The 23,926-nt window shown below is 42.3% G+C and overlaps 1 protein-coding gene across 3 annotated transcripts; it reads left to right on the top strand.

Moving 5' to 3' along the window:
- The first annotated feature begins 635 nt into the window (after positions 1–635).
- LOC146670936 (uncharacterized) lies at positions 636–13,908 on the top strand. Of its 3 annotated transcripts, none has more exons than XM_085403059.1 (7): positions 636–874; positions 3,138–3,433; positions 3,528–3,774; positions 5,760–5,849; positions 8,434–8,640; positions 8,729–8,911; positions 12,275–13,908. In XM_085403059.1, the coding sequence occupies exons 1-7, from the start codon at positions 740–742 to the stop codon at positions 12,440–12,442; spliced, it is 1,326 nt and encodes a 441-aa protein (XP_085259185.1). In that variant the 5' UTR covers positions 636–739; the 3' UTR covers positions 12,443–13,908. The 3 variants fall into 3 exon arrangements, with proteins under 3 accessions (XP_085259185.1, XP_085259186.1, XP_085259188.1); XM_085403060.1 differs by having other exon boundaries at positions 8,732–8,911; XM_085403062.1 differs by lacking the exon at positions 5,760–5,849 and having other exon boundaries at positions 638–874.
- The last annotated feature ends 10,018 nt before the right edge of the window (positions 13,909–23,926 follow it).

Raw genomic sequence — 23,926 nt, forward strand, 5'->3', positions numbered from 1 at the left:
CATATTTAAGCTCTGTGAAAGCTGCAACTAAGTCACCATATCTAAATAACAGGATTTATTCTGAACAAGTTTGGGCATTAATATCATTTGGTCTTATTTATGTTGGAGTTTCAATAGCAGAATCCCTTAAAAAATTGTATACATATTAAATGGGTTCTGTTTTCCTATTTAAACTATGAGGGATCAAAATTACTGGAAATTACTTGTAGGCCTGTAACTTGGACCATTTACATACGAAGGTAAAATTTAGTGTGGCTTTGTTAGTTTTAGTAAATAAGTTAATTACGTTAAATGAAATACTGTCATGTTTATTACTCAAAAAGATTCAAAGAAACACTTAAAAAGTATTTCTCATGTAATTATAAAACAAGTCCTCAAAAAGTTGATATTGTTTTGGCAGCTGTTGGGTCATTTCGTTCTCAAAAAATTACACACACTGCATTATGGTAAAGATTTTCGTCAGCATCCGATGTGTAAATAAACTGCTCGCTTAGTCTTAAAACCATTGCAAAGAAAATATGAAGCTTTGGTTGAAATTTAGCGTCTATGCGTTCATTTCGCTGTCATACTCCGGTCCAGGAGGCGGCAGTAATGCTCCATACGCTTCAATATACCCGCCGCCAAAACGCTCATTTCACAGAAACAATATTTTTCTTTTCGGAAGAAGATCCCGACAAAGCGGCCCTGTTTCTTTTCAGCTTAAAAAAATAAAACATAGTCGAAAATCTGAAAACCGACGATGTACGCTCGGACAAATACCAGCAGCACACATGGAGACTTCCAAGATAGAAACGGGGTGAACTATGTTACATCGACAGAGTCTTTCGGCCACTGCTCTCAATTGTTCTGGAAAAAGGACCCCAACGACTCCGGAGTAAGAAAGCCAGCAGCTGCCATCACTGTTAGCTAGCGACCATGGGTAGAAATAGCTGCACCAAATAACTAGTGGAGCGACAATTTTACAGCTAAGCATTTAGAGCAGCCTCTCTGTTACACGTGGGTTTTGGTTGAGTGTCTGTGGGTGAGCTGAAGCTGCAGGCTGTGTCACAGAGCAGCTTCGTTAGCATTCGGCTAACGTCATGCTGAGCGGTTTCCGGCCTAGTTTGACTCATAGCTGCAGAGCTAAGTAGCTAATAACTCGTTCCTTTTGAATTTCGTTTCTGTTACAACTCCACAAACTGTTTGGCGAAATTGGACGTTTATGTCCACGCATGCTGTCATGGAAAGAGAAACACCAAGTGACTACCTGCTAGGAAAATAATGATGGAGCAGCTAAGCACCGCGGTTAAGCTAACTTCTCACAACACTGTCTCAGTCAAAGCAGAGTACGCTTAGCCAGCAGCAGTCTTTGCACATTACGACAAGACTGGAAAAACAGTTTAAATGTGTAGACTTCTACACGTTAATCTGTCTTTGGTGTAAGACCAAAACAAGCGTGCATTTCTGGGCAGTGGAACCAGTTTTACATGTATCAGGCCTACAATATTAGCGAGCAGCGCAAAGTAAACACGGCTGGCTACCTCGCAGGAAACGGGAGCGGAAGACGCCCCGCGGAGGACTGCACTTCATTCAGTCTCCGACAGATTATCAGCGACCACAACCACACTTTAATCTTTAGAATCGAAACATAATAGTCTGTGGGACGGCCTGCGGGGTATGAACCGTTGAGTTCACTGTAGCTCCCATAGCGTCCCGTAGCTTTTAGGTCCAAGGCATCTGTTGTGATTTGTGACTTGTGGAAGTCGTTCTGCGGTGTGTCACTCTGTATTCCTTCCCCTCTCTCCCTTAGTGTCCAACAGTGTAAAGTGGACACACCAGCATGATATTTGTCTCACAGTGTATACTCTTCCACAGAAGCTCCTTAGGAGTTGATATGCAAAAACAATAAAACGCTTGCTGGTGTGTTGTCACGTAGCATCTCAAACATGTAGTGCCAAATATGGAAGTTTAATGTTTACATTTCTGTTTGTCCTGATGTTTTAGTCACTCTGGGGGTGAAAAAACAAGTTGTCACACAAGCAGACAGTTCTGGTGTTCATCTCAGACTCTTACAACTAACGTAGTGAATTTTTTTGGGATGCACTAGCTGTAAGAATGGTCATAGTGATACTGAGCATTAAAATCATCATTTTGCTGCTGTAATGTGTGCGGGTTTTTTCTTTTTTCTTTAATTACCCCCTTTGTGGCAGGGGGCAAGGAAAACTTGATGTGGCACAACAGATAAACAGAGAGTCCCATTGATAGATGACATCTTATTTGGGGATACACATTAGAGGCTGATATTAGGCCTGTGTTTGAACTGTCAAAGCATCACAAGCGTTGATTTATCTAATTACTCCATTCTGCTCTATGCTTGGTGTCAGTCTAATGAATGACCTGAGGATTTTGAGTTGTTAGTGTCTCCACAGAATCTGTGTGTGTTTGGTTCTAGTGTTTCTAGGCCCACAGTGTAGTTCTACATGTGGTACTGCAGTAGTTTTTCAGAATTTACTCTCAACATACTGATTGAACTTATGTGAAGATACGTATGCGTGAAAGAGTAAAATTATATGTATTAAATACATAATAAGAGTCGTTAGCTGTCATTTAATGCAAATATAATTAAATGTTGCTTAAGTTTAATACATAGTAATAAATATTTAAGAAGGGCTGTACCCTTTATTTGAAGTGTTTAGATGTTCCCACTAGGTACTGAAGCTATGTCAGATCTGGGCTCTGATTGGCTGGAATTGTGTTCTAGCAATTTTCTTGTGTAAAGCTTTGTCTCAGAACTGTCTATCATCCCAGATATCCACATATCACACCAGGCAGCTGCATGTGCAGGTTTGTCAGGTGTTTCAAGTGGTCAGAAAGAGAGAGGAGGTCAATGATGAATTAAATATCAAGACTATCCAGTGCTATGAACAAGTGTTATGATTGAATTTTTTGCATGATGAATTCATTTAAGGGAAGAAAACCTCGCCCTGTATAAGAAAGTAATTCACAGTCAGTGGTTGCGCCTTGGTAGCAGTGACTGCAATCAAGCGTTTGCACTTATCGATGAGTCTTTTGCGTTGCTGTTGAGGAATTTTTGCTCATTCTTCTTTAATGTATGAATGTAGTTAGTGTTAACATTTCCTTTAACGTTACCGTCACAGCCAAGTTCAACGATCAGCTGGTGCGATCAGCTTCCTTCATCCTCAGCAGCCCTCTCCACCTCCAGCCTCTCCTCAGCATCGCTCTCCAGCTCCAGCCTTTCCTCAGCGTCGCTCTCCAGCTCCAGGCTCTCTATGGAGTCCCAAGCACCAGCACCGGCGCCGCCACCAGCAACAACAGTGTCAGACGACATGGAATCAGACGAGAGGCCGTACGTCTGCGACCTGTGCAGCTGCGCCTACAAACACGCCAGCTCCCTGCTGAACCACAAACTCACCCACAAGACCGGAGACTTCAGGTTGGGACGTGAGGCTTGTTTGCGTAAATGCATGAAACATTCTACTCCTTTCCTTGTTACTAATGTTCACGCCATTTTCAACTCCAAAACCCAGGTGCGACTTTTGCAGTAAGCCCTACACCAACTACATGTCCTTGCGCAACCACATGCGAATCCACGGTCAGAAGCGCTACATGTGCGACCTGTGTGGGAAGGCCTTTCGCCTGGCCCGGTACCTCCGTAACCATCAGAGGATCCACGACGATGGGCCCAACCGCTTTGACTGTCCCTCCTGCTGCAAGAGCTACAGAACCATGTTAGAGCTGGCTCAGCATCGCTGCAGCGCTGCTGTGTCCAACCAGGTAGGTCTGTGTTTCTGATGATAGCGTGGGCTTAACTGATGTGACTAACACTGTAGTTCTCTCGAAGCCGTTTTTTGTGTTGTATTTGAAAGAAATGTAAAATGCAGCTGCGTTTAAATGTGACTTGTTTTGCTACAAAAACACATCCCACTGATGAGTGTGTCTATTCTACAGCGTGATCTAAAAGAAAAAGGCTCAGTGTTTTCCTGAAACACCTGGGTATCGTAGTTGTTAAACTTTACTCACAGGAGGAAATGTAGTTCGTTAGGGATTATTTTCAGTGGTAAAGTAATTACACAAGTAGAGCAATATAGAATATCATTAAAGGGAAGTCTGCTTTCTCTTTTTTCCTAGCATGAATTAATGAATACACAGACTGGTTACAAATTGACCCTTTGACCCTTGTGTTGATGTGTTGTGGGAGTTGTGCATTTTGGGTCCATTTGTCCTCTTAACTATAAGGCAGCGGTCCCCAACCTTTTTTGGACCACAGACCCGTTTATGTCTGACAATATTTTCACGAACCGGCCTTTAAGGTGTCGTGGATGAATACAACAAAATAAAACCAGTACCAAAAAAGAAGAAGATTTATTCATAACACACGGGAAAAGACCCAGGGAACCGAGTTAACGATAAAAACTATAACAAAATAACGATAAAAACGGTAAAACACCCTGAAAACCATACATTTCCCACTCGATCCTCAACTCATGGTACCAAACGAATTATGGACCGGTACCGGTCCATGGCCCAGGGGTTGGGGACCACTGCTATAAGGGACACTGCACATCAATACAAAGCTGTTCTGTGTGATCACCTTCATGATAAAATGCTATACCATCATCAGAGAAACTAACAGTTATTACAGCTTAGCTTTTAGTTGGTCATAAAGTAAGTTTACCTGCATAAGAGTGAAAAAGCCAGACCCTGCTAGCTCAATGCACTGATGTAATGTGAGCTCCATGTAAGCCAACCTTATTGTATCTGCTGGGTCCTCTGTTACAAACTCCCAGCTTTACTATGCACATAAAATACACATTAGTAAACCAACTGTTCCCAGTAACTAGTTTGTGGAATAACATCGCACTCATTAGCTAACCTCTTAAAGAGTAATCTTGCAACTTAGTGTCGTGCCTCACGTCATCGATTAAAAGACTCAAATGATGAAGCAGCAGCAGGGAGATCCTGACTTGAAGCTTTGGTATGCTGTAGCTTACACTTTGCTAACAGAGCTAGCATCTTTTTTAATAAAACATAAAGAACAATATGAAAGATTATTTATATCATTTTTTTTACCCCTTACTCCCCTTACGTTCAAGTAGCTCTGGAGCTCGATAGAGATGCTCCTGAACAGACAAAAACACACTTATTGTCTAATCAAACAAAACGTATGTTATGTTGTTCTTCACTCATGTTACAGCGGTTAACCTTTAACATTAGCGATGCACTCATTTAAAGCTACTGACGCTTTATCTGTTGTGTCACACCAGTTTTGCATTGGGTGAATATTTGAAGTGAAGAGTAATGAAGACTTTAATTTTTCAGAAAATGTGTTATGTTTTTTCTTGTAAAGACGTTTCCTTGATTTTGCTGGAACAGATGTGGGGGTCAATAATATATATATAATAATATATGTATGTATATGTATATTAGTGGGAACACTGGCATGTATGGATGTTGATGTGTATGGCTAGGACTTTTTCTACACTGAAGTGTGTGTGCATGTAATACAGTGTAGTTTGTACTGTGTTTTCCTTCCTCTCTCCACTGACCTGCTTGGGAGAATGTTTATCCAGTCTTCCTGTAGTGGAAGTGTGCCGCGGCACTAGGGTTAGACTAGGGTTAGGCTGAGATTAGGGAAAGGCTCAGGGCTCAGATGACAGAGAATGAATACATTTCAGCTGATTTTCCTAACAAGTACAGTAATACAAACTTATATGTGTGTGTCTGTGTGTGTCTGTGTGTGCATGGGGCTGGTTCATAAGAACCGATTCAACTGCCCGTCCTGCTTTAAGAGCTACCGAACCATGCTGGACCTGGCCCAGCACCGCTGCAGCGCCGCGGCCAAAAACCAGGTTGGTGTGAGCGTGAGTGAGCATGTGTGTGAATGTGGCGTGTGAGGCAGAATCGGCAGTTTCAGGGAGAACCAGCGCATACGGGCATTTTAGATTTTAGATCAAATTCCTGATGCAGCCTGCTTCTGATGTACGCGCGGCTCTTTAGTAAAAAACCATCACAATGTTCTTTTTAGATCGGATCTTTTTTCCTGGCGCTGTCTTCACAGAATGTATACTCTACACTTTTGGATTCCATATTTGGAGCTTGCTGTTGACTATAACATCTAAAATCTCTTAACAGAAATATTTGAGTCTTTTTTTTTCCTAACACTTGACTGCTGATATTTGAGATGGAGTGCAAGGTGGCCAAAGTGGATAACTTCAGCTAGTACTAGCATCAATGTTCGAACTCTCAAACTAAACCTTAGTCATGGGACACGTCTCAATCCAATCAAAAGTAGAGACGGTGACCAGCAGGCACAGCCTTATGGGTTCTACTTTTTTTCCACTTATTTTGGCGTGCAGGTGTGTAACAATACTTCTTTGACCATATTTAAGTAGAGTTGACGTCAGTTTACTTAGCAAACCTTTTGACTTTTTTGTGGAGCTGTGAGATCAGAGGTAACTGAAAAAACAGCACAAGTGTGGAACAGTAAAGACTACTGCAGTCATCTTCTTTAAAAAAACAAAACAAACCAGCAAAAATGAGATCCAGTGCAAACCCTGCCAGGGAGAGCTAACACATCCACAAGTCTACCCCAGCTTTGCACAGCTGTTTGATGAATGGTGAATATTGAGCAGCATCTCTGCTTGAAGTGTGCATTGCTTGTAGGGATGCAGTGACGTATCAGCAGATTTTAACAAGCATCAGCCGGTATCAGTCCTGGAAACTGCAGAAAAGAAAGAAGCAAATTAAGGAAACAAAAAAAAATATATTGATACCAAAAGAGACCATGAGCTAAATTATTATTTTAAACAACTTCTAATTTTGCTGTTCTCAGACCTGTGGTTTATTTACTTTGGTCTGAATCAGTTGATATGTTTGTGTACTTGTAGCGTTTTCCCACGGTTTGGTTTCTTTTCATACACAGAAAACAGCAGGCAAGCCAAAATGTGTCACTACAAACCACATCAGGATGTTCAGCCTGCCAGATATGTCTGAGGTCTGTGCAGACACAAGTAAAAACAGGAAGTTGGTGTTGAATTGTGGACTAGTGGATAGCTCCTAATTTACTTAATGGGCAAAAGTGTACTGGACACCTGTTGCATCCAACTACCATAACTAGTAGTTGGGTTGAGGTCGGATCATGTTTTAACCATCAAGGTAACTGTTCTAGAGTTTGATGGAACAGGGCTGAGACCAGCTACTCCAAAGGTCCACGCCTGGAATTATAACTGTCTTTTTGCACAAATAAATAGCATCAAAGTCAAACACTGTCCAGACTTTGGTTTAAATGGACTAAATCTGAGAGTTTGTGAAAACGCCCTATCAGTGCAGTGATCTCTAGTGCTTTGCAGCTTGTAATGTATTGATTATACGTGTGGTTTTCCTGCTGTGGAAGGCCGCATTTTGAATATTTAGTATGTAGCCCAAACTGTAATTTAGCACAGGCTACATTAAGCTTTCAGACAAGCTCAGTCATGTCGATTTAAATTTCTGTTACTGATTAGAAAATCAGCAGCTCAGGAAACATCTGGCTGTTAAAGCTGAAGACAGCTGCTGGAGCAGCAGACGTCAGCGGGCTGAAGTCACGCAGCTTTGTTCCTGACTGGCTCACCTTTATCAGCTGGGCTAAATTCAGTGCAACAGTTACTTTGTTTGTACTTACTGTTGCCATGGCAGCACAATACAGAATCCCAATGCTACATTATTAAAAACACATTAGTGTTTGTATTTCTAAATACTCAAACATACTTTAATACTGCCCGAGTCTCATACGTTTGCATTTGTTTTCACTTCCATGTCACTGCTCTGTATAACAGTAGACAAAAGTAAATATGAGCGATATCCACAAAGATGAGAAGGTTGTAAAACAGACAAAAAAATCAACCAACCACAAATTCCCATAAAATAGCTCGTTTTGTTAGAGGTGTGAGGAGGCAAAGGTATGGGTGAGAGGGATTTATGTGCTGCTCAGGGAAACCGTCAGAGAGCATGTTAGGTTTAAACTAATGTCAGCAGAAATCCTGACGCTGTCGGGGTTGGAGGACGGCACGATGAGACGACGGTGTCTTCCGTGATTAAATGACAGAGACGAGATTGGAGTCGACTGTCCCGTTTTAGGAGCGGCAACCTTAATAGAAATACTGAATTTCTGTTTGAATGTGTGCGTGTGTGTGCGCGCGTGTATATGTTTGTGCGTGCGTGGGTGTGTGTGTAACTTTACCACTTCATCTTCATCATATTAATAGGTTTAGGCAGGGCAGTGAAAGGTGTGAGATAGATGTGGAAGAATCAGGTCTGAACAGCACAAGAGGTTTGAGACCAACCTCGACAGTAACATCACATTCATCTGTCACCTCTTCTGTTTAACAGCGTGTCTAACGACAGGTACAATCACCCTTTCCTGTGTCTTTCCCTCCTACCCTTGCTTCCATCCAGTCCGGCGGTCGTCGCTCCAACTTCTCAGCTACACCTCGTCGCCAGCAGCAACAACAGCAACAGCAGCAGAATAATGCTAACTCTATGATGCAACCGCATGGTGGACATGGCCAGCCGGAACCTCTCCCCTCTCACTGCGTCTCACCAATGTCCCAAGGAGGGCAGGGTGGGGGCGTGGCTAGTCAGTCTGTTCCTGACCCCCACCAGGTAATGTCAGGAGGAGCTCTGGTGAGCGATTGTTTCTTCGTAGCTCTGTTGTTGTCGGCGTTTACGTCGAGCTTTCTTTGTGTCTCAGCAGGGCCGCCCCAGCTCAGTGTCCTCTCAGGCCAGCCAGCAGAACATGAGGAGCTCGTCCTCCAATAAACACGTCTCCTCGTCCAGTGCTACCCCGTCCTCCTCCTACTCCCTTCTTCAGCCCCTGGTGCCTGAGGTAAAGGAGATGAGCTCAGGATACACTAGGCTGAGCGCCAACCCCATGGTATGAGAGAGCACCGCCACACACTCGCTGTTTGCTTTCTGCTGGCTAGCTGCCTTTCCTCTATCTTACCTAATAACACCAGGAGAGAGAGACTAGTGCTATAATACTCTCTCTACCAGGAGCTTCTCCTCACAGGTCTTTCTCACTCTTGACAAAGTCGCAGAGAAACATTTTCTGTTGCTATTGGGAAACAGTTTCATCTATAAGAGACAGAAATGAGTTTCTGTTATGATAAAGGTGGCAAGTTCGTGGCTTCCTCTTTGCAAAGTGAAGCGGACCGTCTGTCTGCACAACGTCAAATTAGTGTCGGTTAACTGTACGTGTCATTTTCAGCTGTGTAAGCAGAACTGCGCAAAGCTACCACTGAGCCAGACTTCAAGATGCTCTCCTTCAGTGTCCACTCTCTGTGAAGTGCTCACACTGGGAAAGTTCTGTAGCGGCGAATCCGTGACCCACGCTGGATCTTAAAGCGCTGTCCGAAGAGAACAACTGTAGGCTTTTAGAGTTTATTACTGGGTAACAGGAAGAAGTTCTCATCGTGCCAACGATGGTTGAGTCCCGTGTCAGAACGCTCAACTTCAGAAATGAAATGAACAAGTTTTACAGCATGGTACAAAAATGATTTGGGTGTGTGTGAATAGCTTCCCCCTTCATAGCTATACAGGGTGTGATTCAGAGCTGACCTTTAGCTGACCCTCTGCTCAGCGTGGTCACTTGTAACTTAGGTTAGGATGTAAAACTCTAAGCTTTCTAATTTAAGGAAAATTATTAAAAGAATCCAGGTAGTTTCACAGTCTGTAACCTCACGTACACAGGCAGTGATTCACTGACTCTAGTGTATTATTATACTACATGTTAGTGTTAACTTGGTCTTTACAGTAATGCTGTAACAATACAGGAGTAAAGGGCTTCAGTCATTGCTTGGTTGTAAACAATAAAGCCAGTTTAGTGCTGATCTTCTTCCATGTCCTGTCAGCTGATAAGCCCATCTGAGCAGCACTCCTGGCTTTAATTTAAACCTTAATCATTGTATTGAATCAAATACTGACATTCCGTAAGAAGGATGTTTATTACTAACGGCCTCCAATTATGGTAGAAATTTCATTTTTCAATTAGTCAGCCAGCAAAGAAAACAGGCTAAAATGTGGCTGCTAAGGTGATCCTTTGTCGTGGGCTGTGACCTGTGGACCTTCACTGGCGGTATGAGGCTCTCTAACATTAGTAACCTGGAGCTGTGCCTTCTGCTCTTTCACACCAGTCACCCTGTGAGCTTGTGTTGCACGTTTCCATGTTGTATTTTAGGCTTTACACCATCACATACTGAAACATATTTATGACATCCATGTTCATACAGCAGTCCAAAACTAAGTTTAAAAAAGTTGGACATCTGCAACATAGATCTGTTGCAAACACTTCTAAAAACCCTGGAGGAACATGTTCCAGGTCAGACGGTCAGGACCTGTGAATGAAAGGCAGAAAAATCAGTGTAAAAACAGTTTTGTTAAGTCTTTGTGTAGAAAACCTTTCAAATGTAAAGGTTTTCCTTCTTTGGAGTAGTTTATGATTAAAAGAATAAATGCCTAGTTCTTCTAAACAAGGCATACAAATAAGATTGGAGTATTTAAAATATATTTATGCTGCTATAATTTGTCATATTATCTAAAGAAATGAGAAAACCTGCTGAAGACTGTAGGATTTGAACCCACAGCCTTCTTCTTCCACTTTGGTGCCATTATTTTATTAGACCAGGGGTCGGCAACCTGCGGCTCTTTAGTGCTTATAGTGCGGCTCCACGTGGTTTGGGAAAAGTATTTAGCTGAAGTGTATTTTATTTATGTTAGTTCTTTTTTAACTTGTAGTTCTAAATTGGAAGATTATTGTGATTTTGAAATATGAAAATAAAATTATATTCTATTATTTTTTCATCGCTCAAAATAAGCGTCACACTCGCGGAAGCCGGTATACCCGCCGAAACGCCGTGCATTTATCGAGACTTTCAACCCCGGGTAGGCCAGTTATGGATCTTCGGATCCACATTATATCAGCAGCTGTTCTCCACCGTGAACTATGTTAAAAACAAACACCGCTCACGCCTCACAGACGACAGCTTACAGTCCTGCGTAAAGATGAAAGTGACTTCGTACAGCCCTGATTTGCAGACGCTGTGCGCAGAGGTTCAGGAACAGAAGTCCCGTTGTAAACATATCACGGCAGTGATTGCAGGTGCCGCTCAGGTGCGTCCTCCTCCCCTGCAGCGGCGCTGCAGACCACGCCCCGCCACACACATTAACCAGGTAAAATACATATTTAGGCAGAATTTTGCAAATATCTATTTTTTTAGCAGCATAGTGCTTTTTTTCCAATTATTTTTTTAAAAGCCAGGCCAAGGCTCCAAAAGCCCAAAGGCGATATAAGGGTGGCGGCTCACAACAGTTTTTGTTTGCTACATGGATCATTTTAGTTCAGCTGGGTGTCTTTCCTTTTGTTATATTTCTTTAAGAGTTCAAAATGTGTTAATTACATAAATAAAATGTAATTTTCTCTGTAGCACTTCATGGATTTAAGCAACACACCTTAGTTGTTCACACAAAGCATGAAAGTAAAAAACAATATATACAGTGTTATCTTTAATTTAGATGTCAAAAAGTATTTGCGGCTCCCCGTGTTTTCTTTTGCGTGGAAACAGGGTCCAAGTGGCTCTTTGGGTGTTAAAGGTTGCAGACCCCTGTATTAGACTGTCCAGGCTTAGTCTTTCATAGAGTGGTCGAGTGTTTCAACATGCTGTTTATAAAAACAATAACATCAACAGGACTGACTGTGAAGTTTATTTAACACGGGCTCTTGTTCTAGAACCACCTGTAAGAGTGTTCATGAAGTAAAGCAGTGAAATAACCAAAGATTTTTCAATGGTAAACTAAAATAAACAAAGTCAGTGTGGAAACTAACGAAAACAAGAAACACTGTCGACCAAAAACGAAGCTCTCGTCATTAAATCAGGAAACATTGCCCGTTTCCTTCTGTGTAGCGCGTCCACTCGTGCACATTCCCACAGCAAGTCAAAAATGGAGTTAACTCTCGATACGAGTTACTGTGCCCTGATGGTTTAATTCCACTTGAGTAAGAAGGGAGGATCTATATCACAGCAGTCAGGTGTTGTGTTGCAGCTTTTGCACCGCCATTGCTTTTTGTGTTTTGTGCCCTTGCAGTGGCTTTTTCCACCGTTCATGCATCGCTGTGACTTCTTTCCTTTTGCCTTCTCCTCGTACATCCACTGCATTATTCATGACTGTCGTTTTATTTCATCCACCGACTCTTTTTCTGCACCAGTGACACAATTCTTTGTCTCTCCACCTCCCTCTCCAGCCGAAGCACCAGGACACTTTCTCTCTGCCCCCCCAGCGACCCCTCACCACCATCAACCCCATCGGCCACTCCCTTCATCCGAACGGAGCGCCCACACTCAAGCCCTCCCCCGTGCCACGCACCATCCAGGCCATGCCCTGGGAACAGCGCTCCCTCTACAACCAATGAGACACCTGGGGAACCAACACCTCCCTGTTCGCGTCACATCTATGACCACACACCCTCCTTCTCCACCCCGACCCTCTCAGATCCAGCGTCAAGGACGGACGACTGCCGGACGCCTGCCTTTTCCTTCAGTCCTCCTCTGGAACGTTGTTTGGGATTGGGGGAGGGCACCGTTGAGAACTAGTTGAGATTGATTACTGAGTAGTTAGGTTTAAAACGATGTGTTGCCTTGACCCTCATGTATGATCTATGCCATGTACTGGATATAAGTTAAAATGTCTGTCTCCTAATCTGTCCTCACTAAGAATTTATCTCCCTCGTCCTCCTCTATCACCCTAGTTATGAAATATTTATCCTTCCCATTATGAGTAGTGTCTCCCACCACCTTTTCCGTATGTTAAATGAAGCCTATTTTTATTAAGAGTGTGTTCCAAACCCATGAATGATAATGGATTCCTGGCGCCAAGTTGTAAAAATAATTGTTAAAGTTTTTTAAACATAACATTTTATTTTATTTTTTCGTCCAATGAGGTTTCTGGAAAAAGTAAGGACGGAGGGAACATGAACAGTTTCTTTGTATTTTTTTTTTCACCCGCCCCTCGGACGAGCTCCAGAACGAACATTGTGTATATTGTGCGTTAGGAGGTGTAATGAATTCCGTTCTCTCAGCAAGGACCACAAAAGAAACATTTCTGCAAAAAACCCATGTCTCCCTGTTCCTGCCCGCTCAGCTCAGGTGTGCTGTGGAGACTGAAGCCACCGAACAAGGACAGTCGGGGCGCTGTTCTTTTAACACACAACTGAAAGCTCACGTTTTTCTAAACTGGTGGTTTGTGGTTATTGTAGTTTTAATAATATGTTGGCTGGGAATCAAATCTAGAAGATAACAGCGAGCCTCCATCCCTTTTGTTCCAAACTGACTGTTACCAGGTTTGTTCCTTTCACTTTGAAGCATTTGAAGAAGTGCTGTATAATTATCACGGTCTCACTTCCACCCCTCTACCGAGAGCTGTGTCTGCTGTAAAGATGTGACATTGCCACCCCCTCCCACCACCACTCGCTCACGCCATCACCAGTGACTTAGCGGTCGCACCGGGCCTGGCTCCCACACACCTCCAGCTCCTGTAGGGAAAAATCAAACACACACAAGACACCACCTGACTCACTACTCCCAGGGTTTAGTTAAAGCCTAGATTTCAGTAAGCAGCCAATCACTTCTGGCCAAGTTGATAAGAATTTAGTCCAATCTGACAGTGAAAGACTGGCTCCAGTATGTAGTTCTGTTAGAATATCTCTCGCTAACATGGTGTTCATTGAAATACCCACAGTTCTACTGACATTGTATTTTCTCTTTTTAAAGTTGTTTCTATTTTTATTCATATGTTTTCATTGTTGCTTTCTCTATCCTTGTAAAGTGTCTTTGAGTATTTAGAAAAGTGCTATACAAATAAAATGTTTTATTATTATCACCATCAGTGCTGCTCTTCTCACAGAGAGGACATAGATGTAAATATTTGACTTGGAAGTAGAATTTCTGCTTTGCTCAACAGCAGCTGTTGAGAGATCACGCTCAACTTTACAGAGTCTAAAAGTTGCCTGAAGTTTTGGAAAGTATTAAATTCTGTGTGACAGAAAAGCCAACCCCTGCTGAAGACTGTGATGCAGCTACAATTGCAGAATAAGTAAGTTTTCATCCTTGTCATCATAGTCCACACATGAGCAAAATGGGACCCGAGGAATCGGACCTGTGATGTAAATGAGGTAGTTGTAATATGCTGCTGTTTAACATCAGTCCAGTCTGCTGTGTTTTCTTAGTGACCTATGCAGGGGTGTGTATATTTGCAAGATGCGGGTTAATTTAAACGATTATGTAGCATTTAGGTGGATTTTTATGTTTGAAATATTCAGAGGTTAAACCTGTGCTCTTTGTAATGCCCAGCAGAGGACTTGTTATATTTCTAAAGACCTCTGTGGAAAAACAGCATTTCATTTCTCTCGTTCTGTGACCTCCATAAACTTTAAATGATGGGTTTATGGATTTGGCAAGTTTATTTTCTGAATTTTGGGGGAGAAAAGGAGAGCAAGGCAAACAAATGTGTAGCTCTTTCTCACATCTGTTTGCTCATCACATCACTGTCTGAAATGCACCCAAAGCACTGATTTATATTTTAATTCAAATAAAAGTGAACTTTTTGAATGAATGGCTAATCAGATGAAGATGCCTGGTCTTCTGCATGGACATGGTCACATGACAAATGGTCTTCAGGTAAGTGTCTGTAGTTTAACAGTTAAGCCACAAAGGTTTTCCCCACAAAGACTTTTTGACTTTGCCAGAAAGTCCTTATGCTAAATCTATGAATTTTCATATAACAGTTCAATACTCCAAGTCATTCTTGTCCAAATTCATACTAGGATTTGATGTCAAATACATCCAGGTGATAACCTTGTCTGCCCAGATGAATGTGAAAACAAGCGGCACAGTGCAGCTTGAATGTTAGTCTGATAAGTATAAGAAAAGAAAATCGTTGAATGGTAAGGTGCTTCAAACCTCAGGTTTGCCCCATATGAAGTAATGGGCACTTTAGGATGTTTGCATTTAGCTTTTTGTGGGTAAAAACTGTCTCTCTAACGTTAGCATGTATTATATCTTAAAGGTTCCAGTCAGTCAGGACTGAAGCCACGTGATAAGAGACCGCTGTACTGGGATGGAAGGACGTTACGTTACTTGGAGGAATTTGTATTTTTTTTTTAATATACTGAATTCTAAAAACAAAGGGGGGAAGGCAGATTATTTAAATGGAGAGTGATTAAATGCCTTGGTCGTGAAAGTAGGCTAAAGTTGTACAACAAGGACGTGGGCGTTTACACTGCAGCGACATCTTTTAATCGAATAATCACAATCATTAACGTGATCAATCGGAAAACCGGGAAGCCTTACAGTAAGAGATGAAATATTTATAAAGAGGGGAATGATTTGGTTTATTATGTCAGTCTAAAGTCTGCAGGTGTCGTCACGTTAAGTCTGATCTGTCCATATAGTGTATAAGACTGCGTGCACATGCCGGGAACGCGCATTGTATTCCATCTGATGGAGAAGTGAATGAGCCGGTCGCGCGTCCTTGTCGGACCTCCGGTAGCCTGTGAACTTTCCTGCCGCGCGTCACTCCGGCGCGGCTGGCAGTGAATTAATTTCCACTCGTCAGTGGATGGAGCGTTTGCTCCATATGGACGCTGGTCACTGTTGAAAAATCGTTCGCCGTTTCGATGACCAGGCTCGGATTTTTCAGCGTGTGCGGGCCTCGGTGGATCTGACTCCCGTGTTTAAACGGATCCAAATTGTCCCCTTTTCGCTGACTCACCTACAGACCGGTGTGCCATACCTGACCCCGACAACCAATGATGCACGAACCAGGGCGTGTAATATTAGCAGCTGTGTTGGTGCGTTAAACGACTCAAAAACGTGTTTTTCTTTGTTTGTTTAATACAAAATCGAAATATGCGTTGAATATGAGTGGGTTGTTACAAATTAAATTGTATAAATTTTATAAAATAATATTATTTAATGCGTGATAATAATCTAGATAATATTTTCTATAAGTTATCCATTTAATAACGAAGAAATATGACCGCCGAAAAGAGCCGTTTAGAAAAATGAAAAAGTCGAAATCCATTATTTAAATATTTTTTATGAAGAAAAAAAGTTTTTTAAGTACTTTATTTCAGGCAAATGATTACGTTTCTGCGTTACTTGGTTGAGACTGTTGCGTCTCGACAGGCCTCCCGGCTGAAGGCCTCGACTTCCTCTTTCAGGCCTAACGACACAGTGCAGCGACCTGAGTCAGCCGCTTGGTGGCGGTAATGGGTCGGAGAAGAGGACAGAAGCCGCATGCAGCAAATTTACTGTGGGCTGTTTTACTTTGCAACCTCCAATCACAAGCAGAACACAAAGCTTATGTCATTTTAGGCTTCATTGCCAAGATTTAAATGCGGCAGTGTGAGATTTAAAAAATAAAATAAAATGTTCGTACAGCATATGAGGCGGGATGATTCTTGTCTAAAGGATTTGTACGGATAAAAAGGAAGTTGACTTAAGAATAACAGTTTTAGAGAGTACATAGTTCCGCCTACATCCTTGTGCTGCTTTTACTTCTGACTTCTAAATCTTGATGCCACTTCATGCTAATTGTAAACACAACATTTCCAAACAATAGCCCACTGCAAGGAGTTTACAGCTCAATAAAACCGCCCATTTCCGCTCATGAAATTGTTCTTATTACGTTATACCGCCTCGTTTTCGGCCGTTTTGTTTCTTCAAATCAGCGGGTTCTTCAGAGTAGACCCCCCCCCCCCTCACTCCATTTTGCGTGCTTGCTCAAAGGTCTCGTCCCCGGGTCTTCTCGTTGTCCACCGCGTGAGAGACTATTATTCTGATCGAGGTCGTAGCCGGTGAGTCCGATACACAAACAGTTAAATTCCCTTCTGCTTCTTCTTCTTCTTTTAATTCGGTCATCCAATCCTGTCCGACCATAATGACTGTTAGATCTAGGATCCGGATCCCCCCTCTGTTTAACCTATTTCACATTAACTAAAATCCAACCAGCCATTTAAATGTCTTTTTGTATTTGACCAGTGGCAGTTAGTTGATTGGAGCTGCATCTGTTTTGGACACAAACGATGCTTTTGATCGTGATAATTCACACGGAGCTGTGATTCGTGATCAATGCTTTCATCTCATTTCACGTAGAAAGTCGTTTTCGAGTTTTTGTCCCAAGAAACGTGGAAAAGGCTTCAGTGAGGTGCTCTCAGGCGACATCCTGTTTACTCATGAATTCACACGGCCAGCTTTAACGAAGTTAGTTAAGTTGCATTAACTTTGGGGTTTGATTTCTCTGTACAATCTTTTCCCGGCTGCTGTGTGGAAACTTTCTGTTTGACTCTGCAGCTCTGTAAAGCTCACTCTGCTCGGTTGTACAAATACAATACTTCACATCGCTTATAGCAGCTGAACACTTCCCAGGAAAAAGCCACCGGGTAACAAGAAAAACTTTACCACAGTTTCATCATCAGACATCAGTGAGACATACACACGGTGCAGATGTATTTCAGCTTTGGTGTGCACGCACAGGTCTGTACTTTTCATTCATTCCACAACGAAACAGTCTGTATTCAGTCCCCTGTGCACAGATTATACAGTGTTTGCTGCCAATCTTGCTTTGACAAATACAGAACAACTTCAGTTATTGTTTCCGTAAAGTTTCAAATACACTTGCATACGTTTGCATGCACGCATACATGTTTATGTCCTTCACAGCTTGTTTGCAGCCCTCTATAAAATCAGTTGCATATTACCACATAATTATACGTGCGTTTGTTTTTCCTTGAAACGAAGAAACAGGATTTCACTCGAACACAAAGGATTTGTCATCATCCCGATGATGATGCTTCTCTTAGTGGCAGACAGCACATCCTGTTTCCATGTCGGCACAGGAAGTGAAGCCTTGTGTCATACGATGTCTCATTTGGTTTTAAAATCCTAAACATGTTTGAAAGTTAACATTTGACCTCCAAAAACGGAAGCAAACACTGACAGCCTGCTATTGTGAGAATTTCAAAATATTATTTCAGTATCACTGAATATTGAAATATTAATTTTCAAGTTTTTTCCACAATTTGAGCAGATAAAAACATTTAGTTTTTTTCACAATCAAGTCTGCCATGTTTGACAAAAACCATAAGCATGAGATTGACAGCAACGCCACGCTACAAATCATAGCAATGAATCCTGAGACTGAACTATAAATGACCTGTATGACACACACACACATTAAAAAAGGGTTTGTGGAGTAAATATTGACCAAAACGCTTCAAATGTATCCTTTTTCCAAATACTAGTTAGTAAATGAAAACGTGTATTCAGGCTCATTTTTTTCAACATGAGTATAAAGTTTTCCCAACTTTTTTGTGGAACTTTTACTTGGTTGCAATAAGCTCGAGTTGGTAGTTTTTCTTTGACCGTTTTATTGTCGTATCTTTCCAATAAGACCTGTTCTCCAACCTTTTTACACTGACCAGTGAGTAAAGAGAAAATACAATAAAAAGCTAAACAAATGTCCTTGTTCCTCCAGGAATGTGGTTTGACAACTCCACTCTGCTGGGAGCGGAGGGGAAGGGAAAACAGCTTTTTTAAATATGAAAAATGTACAAAATCTTGTAGATTTTTTTTAAATTAGGTAAATCCACAGATACAGCAAAAATTTAAATAGTTAGATTTCAAAACATGGACGAGGCCTTCACCACTGAATGATACTGTGAAAACAAAGCAGACAATCAAAACGTGAATTTTCTTCCAGATCTAAGACGTGAAACATTCTTAAATAAGTCGATGACAGAAAAAACGTCAAACTGTTTTTTCCACAGTTCCACGGGGATCTCTTCAAAACACGAGGGGACATTCGGGACAGTTTCCTCCTTTGTGTTTTATTTGAAGCTTTCAACAACTTTTACTTTTTGTTTGTGTGACTGCATACAGAGGAGTCACATATGTACCAAATCTACAGCAATACTAAGGAAGTAAAAATGTTCCTGCGGTCATTTTTCTTACTTAAAAATGATCAAATGAAAACAAGAAGTGATGAGGTTATAAATGGCACGTTCTCCTTCTTTCCCACTGAAAATGTTGCACATTTTATACATTTTCCATGAGTTCCCCTGAAGCCTTTTTCACATTCCTGTCACGTTTCATCGAACATCTTTTTAAAAACGTGCAGACTCTAGTCTGCTTGAGTACTTTTCATTACTTACATTTCTACCTACTGTTTTTGTAAAACAGAAAAAACCAACATAGCAAAGATGGTAGAAATATATACAGCTGATTTGTTTGTCTCTTTTCTCCCCCAGTGCTTGTGGTAAAACCTGAAGGAAACAATACTGGCAGAAGGATGTTTCCTCCAGGTCCATTTAGCAGCCGATGAGGAGCTTTCGGTCATGATGGGTGCCCAGTCGTCATCGCGTCCTTTCAAAATATCCTTTTTGTCTGATCGCTTCTGAGGCTGCTGCGGAAAAAGAAAAGACCAGAGCAGGTCTTCATAGAAGCAGTGGAAAGTAACTATGTACTCAACTTTAGTGCTAAGGATTTAAAAAAGTGTACTTTAGTTACTCTGGAGGTTCATATTAAACGTCCAACATCTGAATGCTTGTTTCATTTTCTCATTTCGAATTTTCTGATATTATAAAGCCATCGAACCAGAATAGATCTGTCAGAAACAAATATTTAAAGGAGCCAACATTTGTTTCTGGACCAGATTACAGAGGTGTTGGCAGGTGGTGGAGGCACATCTGTAATGAAACAACTGCCTCTTGGTTCACATCTGTATCGCTTTCACTACACTGAAGAAATCTGTGCTGTTTAAGCACGTGAAGCAGATAATACACACAAACAGTGCAGAGTGTGAATGCTGGTACTTCCACATTTACATATTAAGACTCTTCGCTGTCCAGCAGGTCACATGACTACACTGTAATAGTCCCAATCAGCCAGCAGCAACGAGGCCAGAGGTCAGAGCAGCTGGAAAGTAAGTCTGAGGTCATAATTATGAAAAGGCAACACGGGGAAGAAGCAATGGGGAGAAATGCTGAGATGAACAGGACTAACGTGCAGGCTGTGCACACTGATGGTGGATCTCATTAATCCAGCAGCAGCACATCCTCTATCGACTGTGCGTGTGCAGCAGATAGCATGGAGATCATCTGCAGAGATGTGTTTTGAACTGCAGACAGGAAGAGCTGTGACACATGACTGACATGCATGTTTGCTCTGTGCTAACCCAGAGAGAGAGAGAGAGGGCACTAAGAAGGAAGTGGTGGAAGAAGCCTAACTGAAACTCTTCAAACGTGACAGAAACCGAATGACTATTATACAGTGTGAATGAAAGAGTGCTCGCTTTACATTTAATAGCAAAAATGTTACGTATCTGATATTTGGAAATTGGCAAGCAGAGGGCCCGAGCTTTACGAAGAGCATATTTAGCTGACTTTGTAGAGAAAACTGGAATCTGCGGTCAAACTCTGTTGCTCATTTCTGAAAAAAGGCAAATAAATAAATAAATAAAAGCTCAGACCTCATTATTTGATTTTGAACAAGGTCTCCTCTTTTCCTGCCTGAGCAAACTCATCATTACAGTAATGAGGACTGTTGTTTGTCTTTTTGTTTTCTCCACAAAGATGCTGAAACGAGACGTTTCCTACCTGCAGGCTCTGCAAGGAGGAGCACTGGGCCTAAAACGGGCACAAAGCAGGCGAGAGGTCCGACTTTTCTTCTTGAACGTTTTGGGCATAAATGCCCTCGCAGCCTCTCAGAACAGTGATTGTGTATTTTGTTTTTTTAAGTGATGAATGAAAACTTCACGTTGGGGATTTTGCAGCTTGCCTTATTCCGACAGCATCATACGTAAAAACACTCATTAAAGGGCTGCTCTGGTTGCTCCTCAGGCTTCATGAAAACACTGAGACAACAACGTCTTCCTGCATCTCTAACAAACACTTTACCTGCAGCTTTTAGGCCCGTGCACATTTGTTAGGCTGGGATTGTTTAGCTGACTGATGCACAGGTTTCCCCCTGTAGCTCAGTGGCACAGAGTGGGCTTTTATAGACACACACACTGATGGTTTTGATTTTTAACAGCGAGCAGATTACAATAATTCCTATTTTCACCTCACACTTAAAGGGTTGCAATTAATGTAATTAGAGATCTAAACTTTCAGTTCAAAGTGGAACGAGGTTCCTGCGATGGTTCAGCTCTGACTGGAATTCGTCTTTTGCCGGCTCCTGACGATCAGGGATACACAGCAGCTAACTGAACTTCCACTGGAATGTGGCCGTTTCTGAAATGTGTCTTCACAAAGTTAGTTCCAAAAATCAAACATCATCATTTGTCCATCCGGGTGATTTTAAAGAACGACTGTATCACCTGCAATGCAGTGATCTCACATTACAAGTGTGGCAGGAAATAAATGAGAGATTTACTCATTCACATTTCCTCAGCCTGTTCCCCTCCTCCTGCAGTTCCTCTATTGCATCTGACCTCCGCCCATCAACCCTTCTGCCTCCAACACACACACACACACACACACACACACACACACACACACACACACACACACACACAGAAGAGTAACTGCAGACAGGATCTTGTGATACAGTTTTTAGAAAGTTTCAGAGAACAAAGGAAGGCATTTGTTGATTTGTAGGAGGAATCTGGTGGTTAGCAGTGAAGTTCATCAACTTAATTACTCTGCATTTTCATTTAGATGCTTCAGCTCCAGGTAAGCACAGGAGGACACTATTATAGTTTTCATGGAAAACTGAATACAGGGGACATACGCTCTGAGACGGCTGAGAGTATCTAGACAGTGTAACAACCCCACACACACTAAAAAAAAGTATCGTTTAACATTTTAACTCTGATACAATGAAAATTTGGATTTTAGAGGTTTGACTTCATAAAAACAACGTTCACCTCGTCAGCCAAACAAACAATTCTGTTTTTTAAAAAAATGTCCATAAAGCATAAAGGTGTGCGTTTTAACGCTACACAACAAAAACACGAGATTATGTTTGAATCTTAAACAGGCACGTATGGAAGGCCAGGTTTTAGTTCCTGGTCTTAATCACAGCTGAGGCTTTAATGGACATGTGGGGGTTGGGTGGAGGTGTCCTTTGTGCCTTATCCATCTCAGGACAAAACCCCACCAAGGCTATTGTGACGTTTCCTGCTGAGTTAAGGTGAACTAAGGCACTATGGCACACTGAGCACTTTAACATTTGTTTTTAAATGCAGCTAAACTCCAATAAATGCTTGTTGTGACTGATGTCTGTCTGTGATTGAGACAAACAGTTGTGGACTTAATCTGACTTTGAATTAAAACTGGTAACAAATTTGTTCTGAAAGGAATATGTAAGTACAGATGTTTTTAACCATCGCTGTACTAAACTAAATGTCAAACGACACTGAGGAAAAAGTGGACACTGATTAAATATATTGTTACAAAATACAGCCAGTAGGCCTAGTTTAAAAAAAAAAAAAAGGGAAATATGTGATGTGCTTTTCAGATTTAATGTCTCCCCCTGTAAAAAAACAAAAACAAACAAAAAAACCCACTCCTGATGATTCAACAGTTACTGGCGAGAGCTCCATTTCTCTTTGAGGGTTTGAATCCATTTTGTGAGTGGAAGCCATTTTCTAACCAAAGCAAGCTTCACCAGAGTGCCACGTATCCCCCCGGGCGTGTGCAGTATGGCTAAAAAGTCCAAACCTCGTGCACAGAGAAAAGGGGGCCCTTTAAAAGCCAAGACCAAGCCCGTCAAAATTAGAAAACCATGAGACGAGACTGGCACAACCTGGAGAGAAGGGAGCCGATATCCACAGCCAAACTCCAGCGTGATGAGTGAGTGGGGGAGAGGCAGGCCTGCATCACGCACTGCCTCCATTTTGAGGAGACATCCACCCAGAGGGGCGCGCAGTGTGCGTGTGAAGCGTAGCGAGCGACTTCGCCATGGTATTACTTCCTGTGTGCGCCTCACACCGAGAAATGTGCAGAAATTGCTGGAGAAGAGGCTAGCGCGCCATGTTCCCGCTGTACTTTAACTCTGGGTATCGCCTGTTGGGAGCCATGACCTCACAGGGAAACTACAACACACAGTAAAGTGTTTAAAGCGAGACGAACTACGAGAGTGTGCCTGGTTGTAATGCATCGACGCCATAGCTGACACATTGTTCCAGTTGGTGGGGAAAAGGACCCTGGCGACGACGTATGAAAACGAGGACATGGGTTTCCTACCATCTTACTACAGCACACTTGTGGCCCCTAAAACAAAATGGAGGCCCCGTCCCGCTGTTTGACAGCCACCATGGGTTCACCATAGGTCATTTATGTAACGTCACGAAGACAACTTCTTTAACTTTAGCACAAATCATACCCATCCAGAGGGCGGGAACAGCAACAACAGGGGTGGGGGTGCTACGCAGTAGAATGAGCGGGCGGTGCCTTGTTATTTAAATGTAAAACGGCTATGGCCACCGAGGCCTTCCACTAGACTGAAGGGTGGAGGAAATACCCCCCAACAAAATAAATACCAACAAAGTAGACGCTCACACGCTGTCCGCTACCAGCTTTTAGCTGCAATTCTCCATATTCGCCCGTATTAAGCGCGGGTGTCTACATGTACATCGTGATGCATACTCCCCACCGCTCAGGAAAACACGCAAACTGTACTGTTGTCCACTACTGTACAGCACGGAATTGGGAGTCTCGGCTTCTGTTACCATGAAGGCGCACATACGCACACGCGCTCATCTGGTGAAAACCCTGGGATGAGAGGGGGATGCCCCCTCCCTTCCGCCTTGCTTACCTACTCCAACTACACCACGTGGTTTCCTCTCTCACACAAAAAAAAACGTGAATTGGAGTCGACGAGGGGCGGCGTCACCC

This window comes from Rhamphochromis longiceps, linkage group LG4 (genome assembly GCF_057381845.1).
Source record: "Rhamphochromis longiceps isolate RC_006_pf linkage group LG4, R_longiceps_female_GT1.1, whole genome shotgun sequence".
Taxonomy (NCBI): Eukaryota; Metazoa; Chordata; class Actinopteri; order Cichliformes; family Cichlidae; genus Rhamphochromis; species Rhamphochromis longiceps.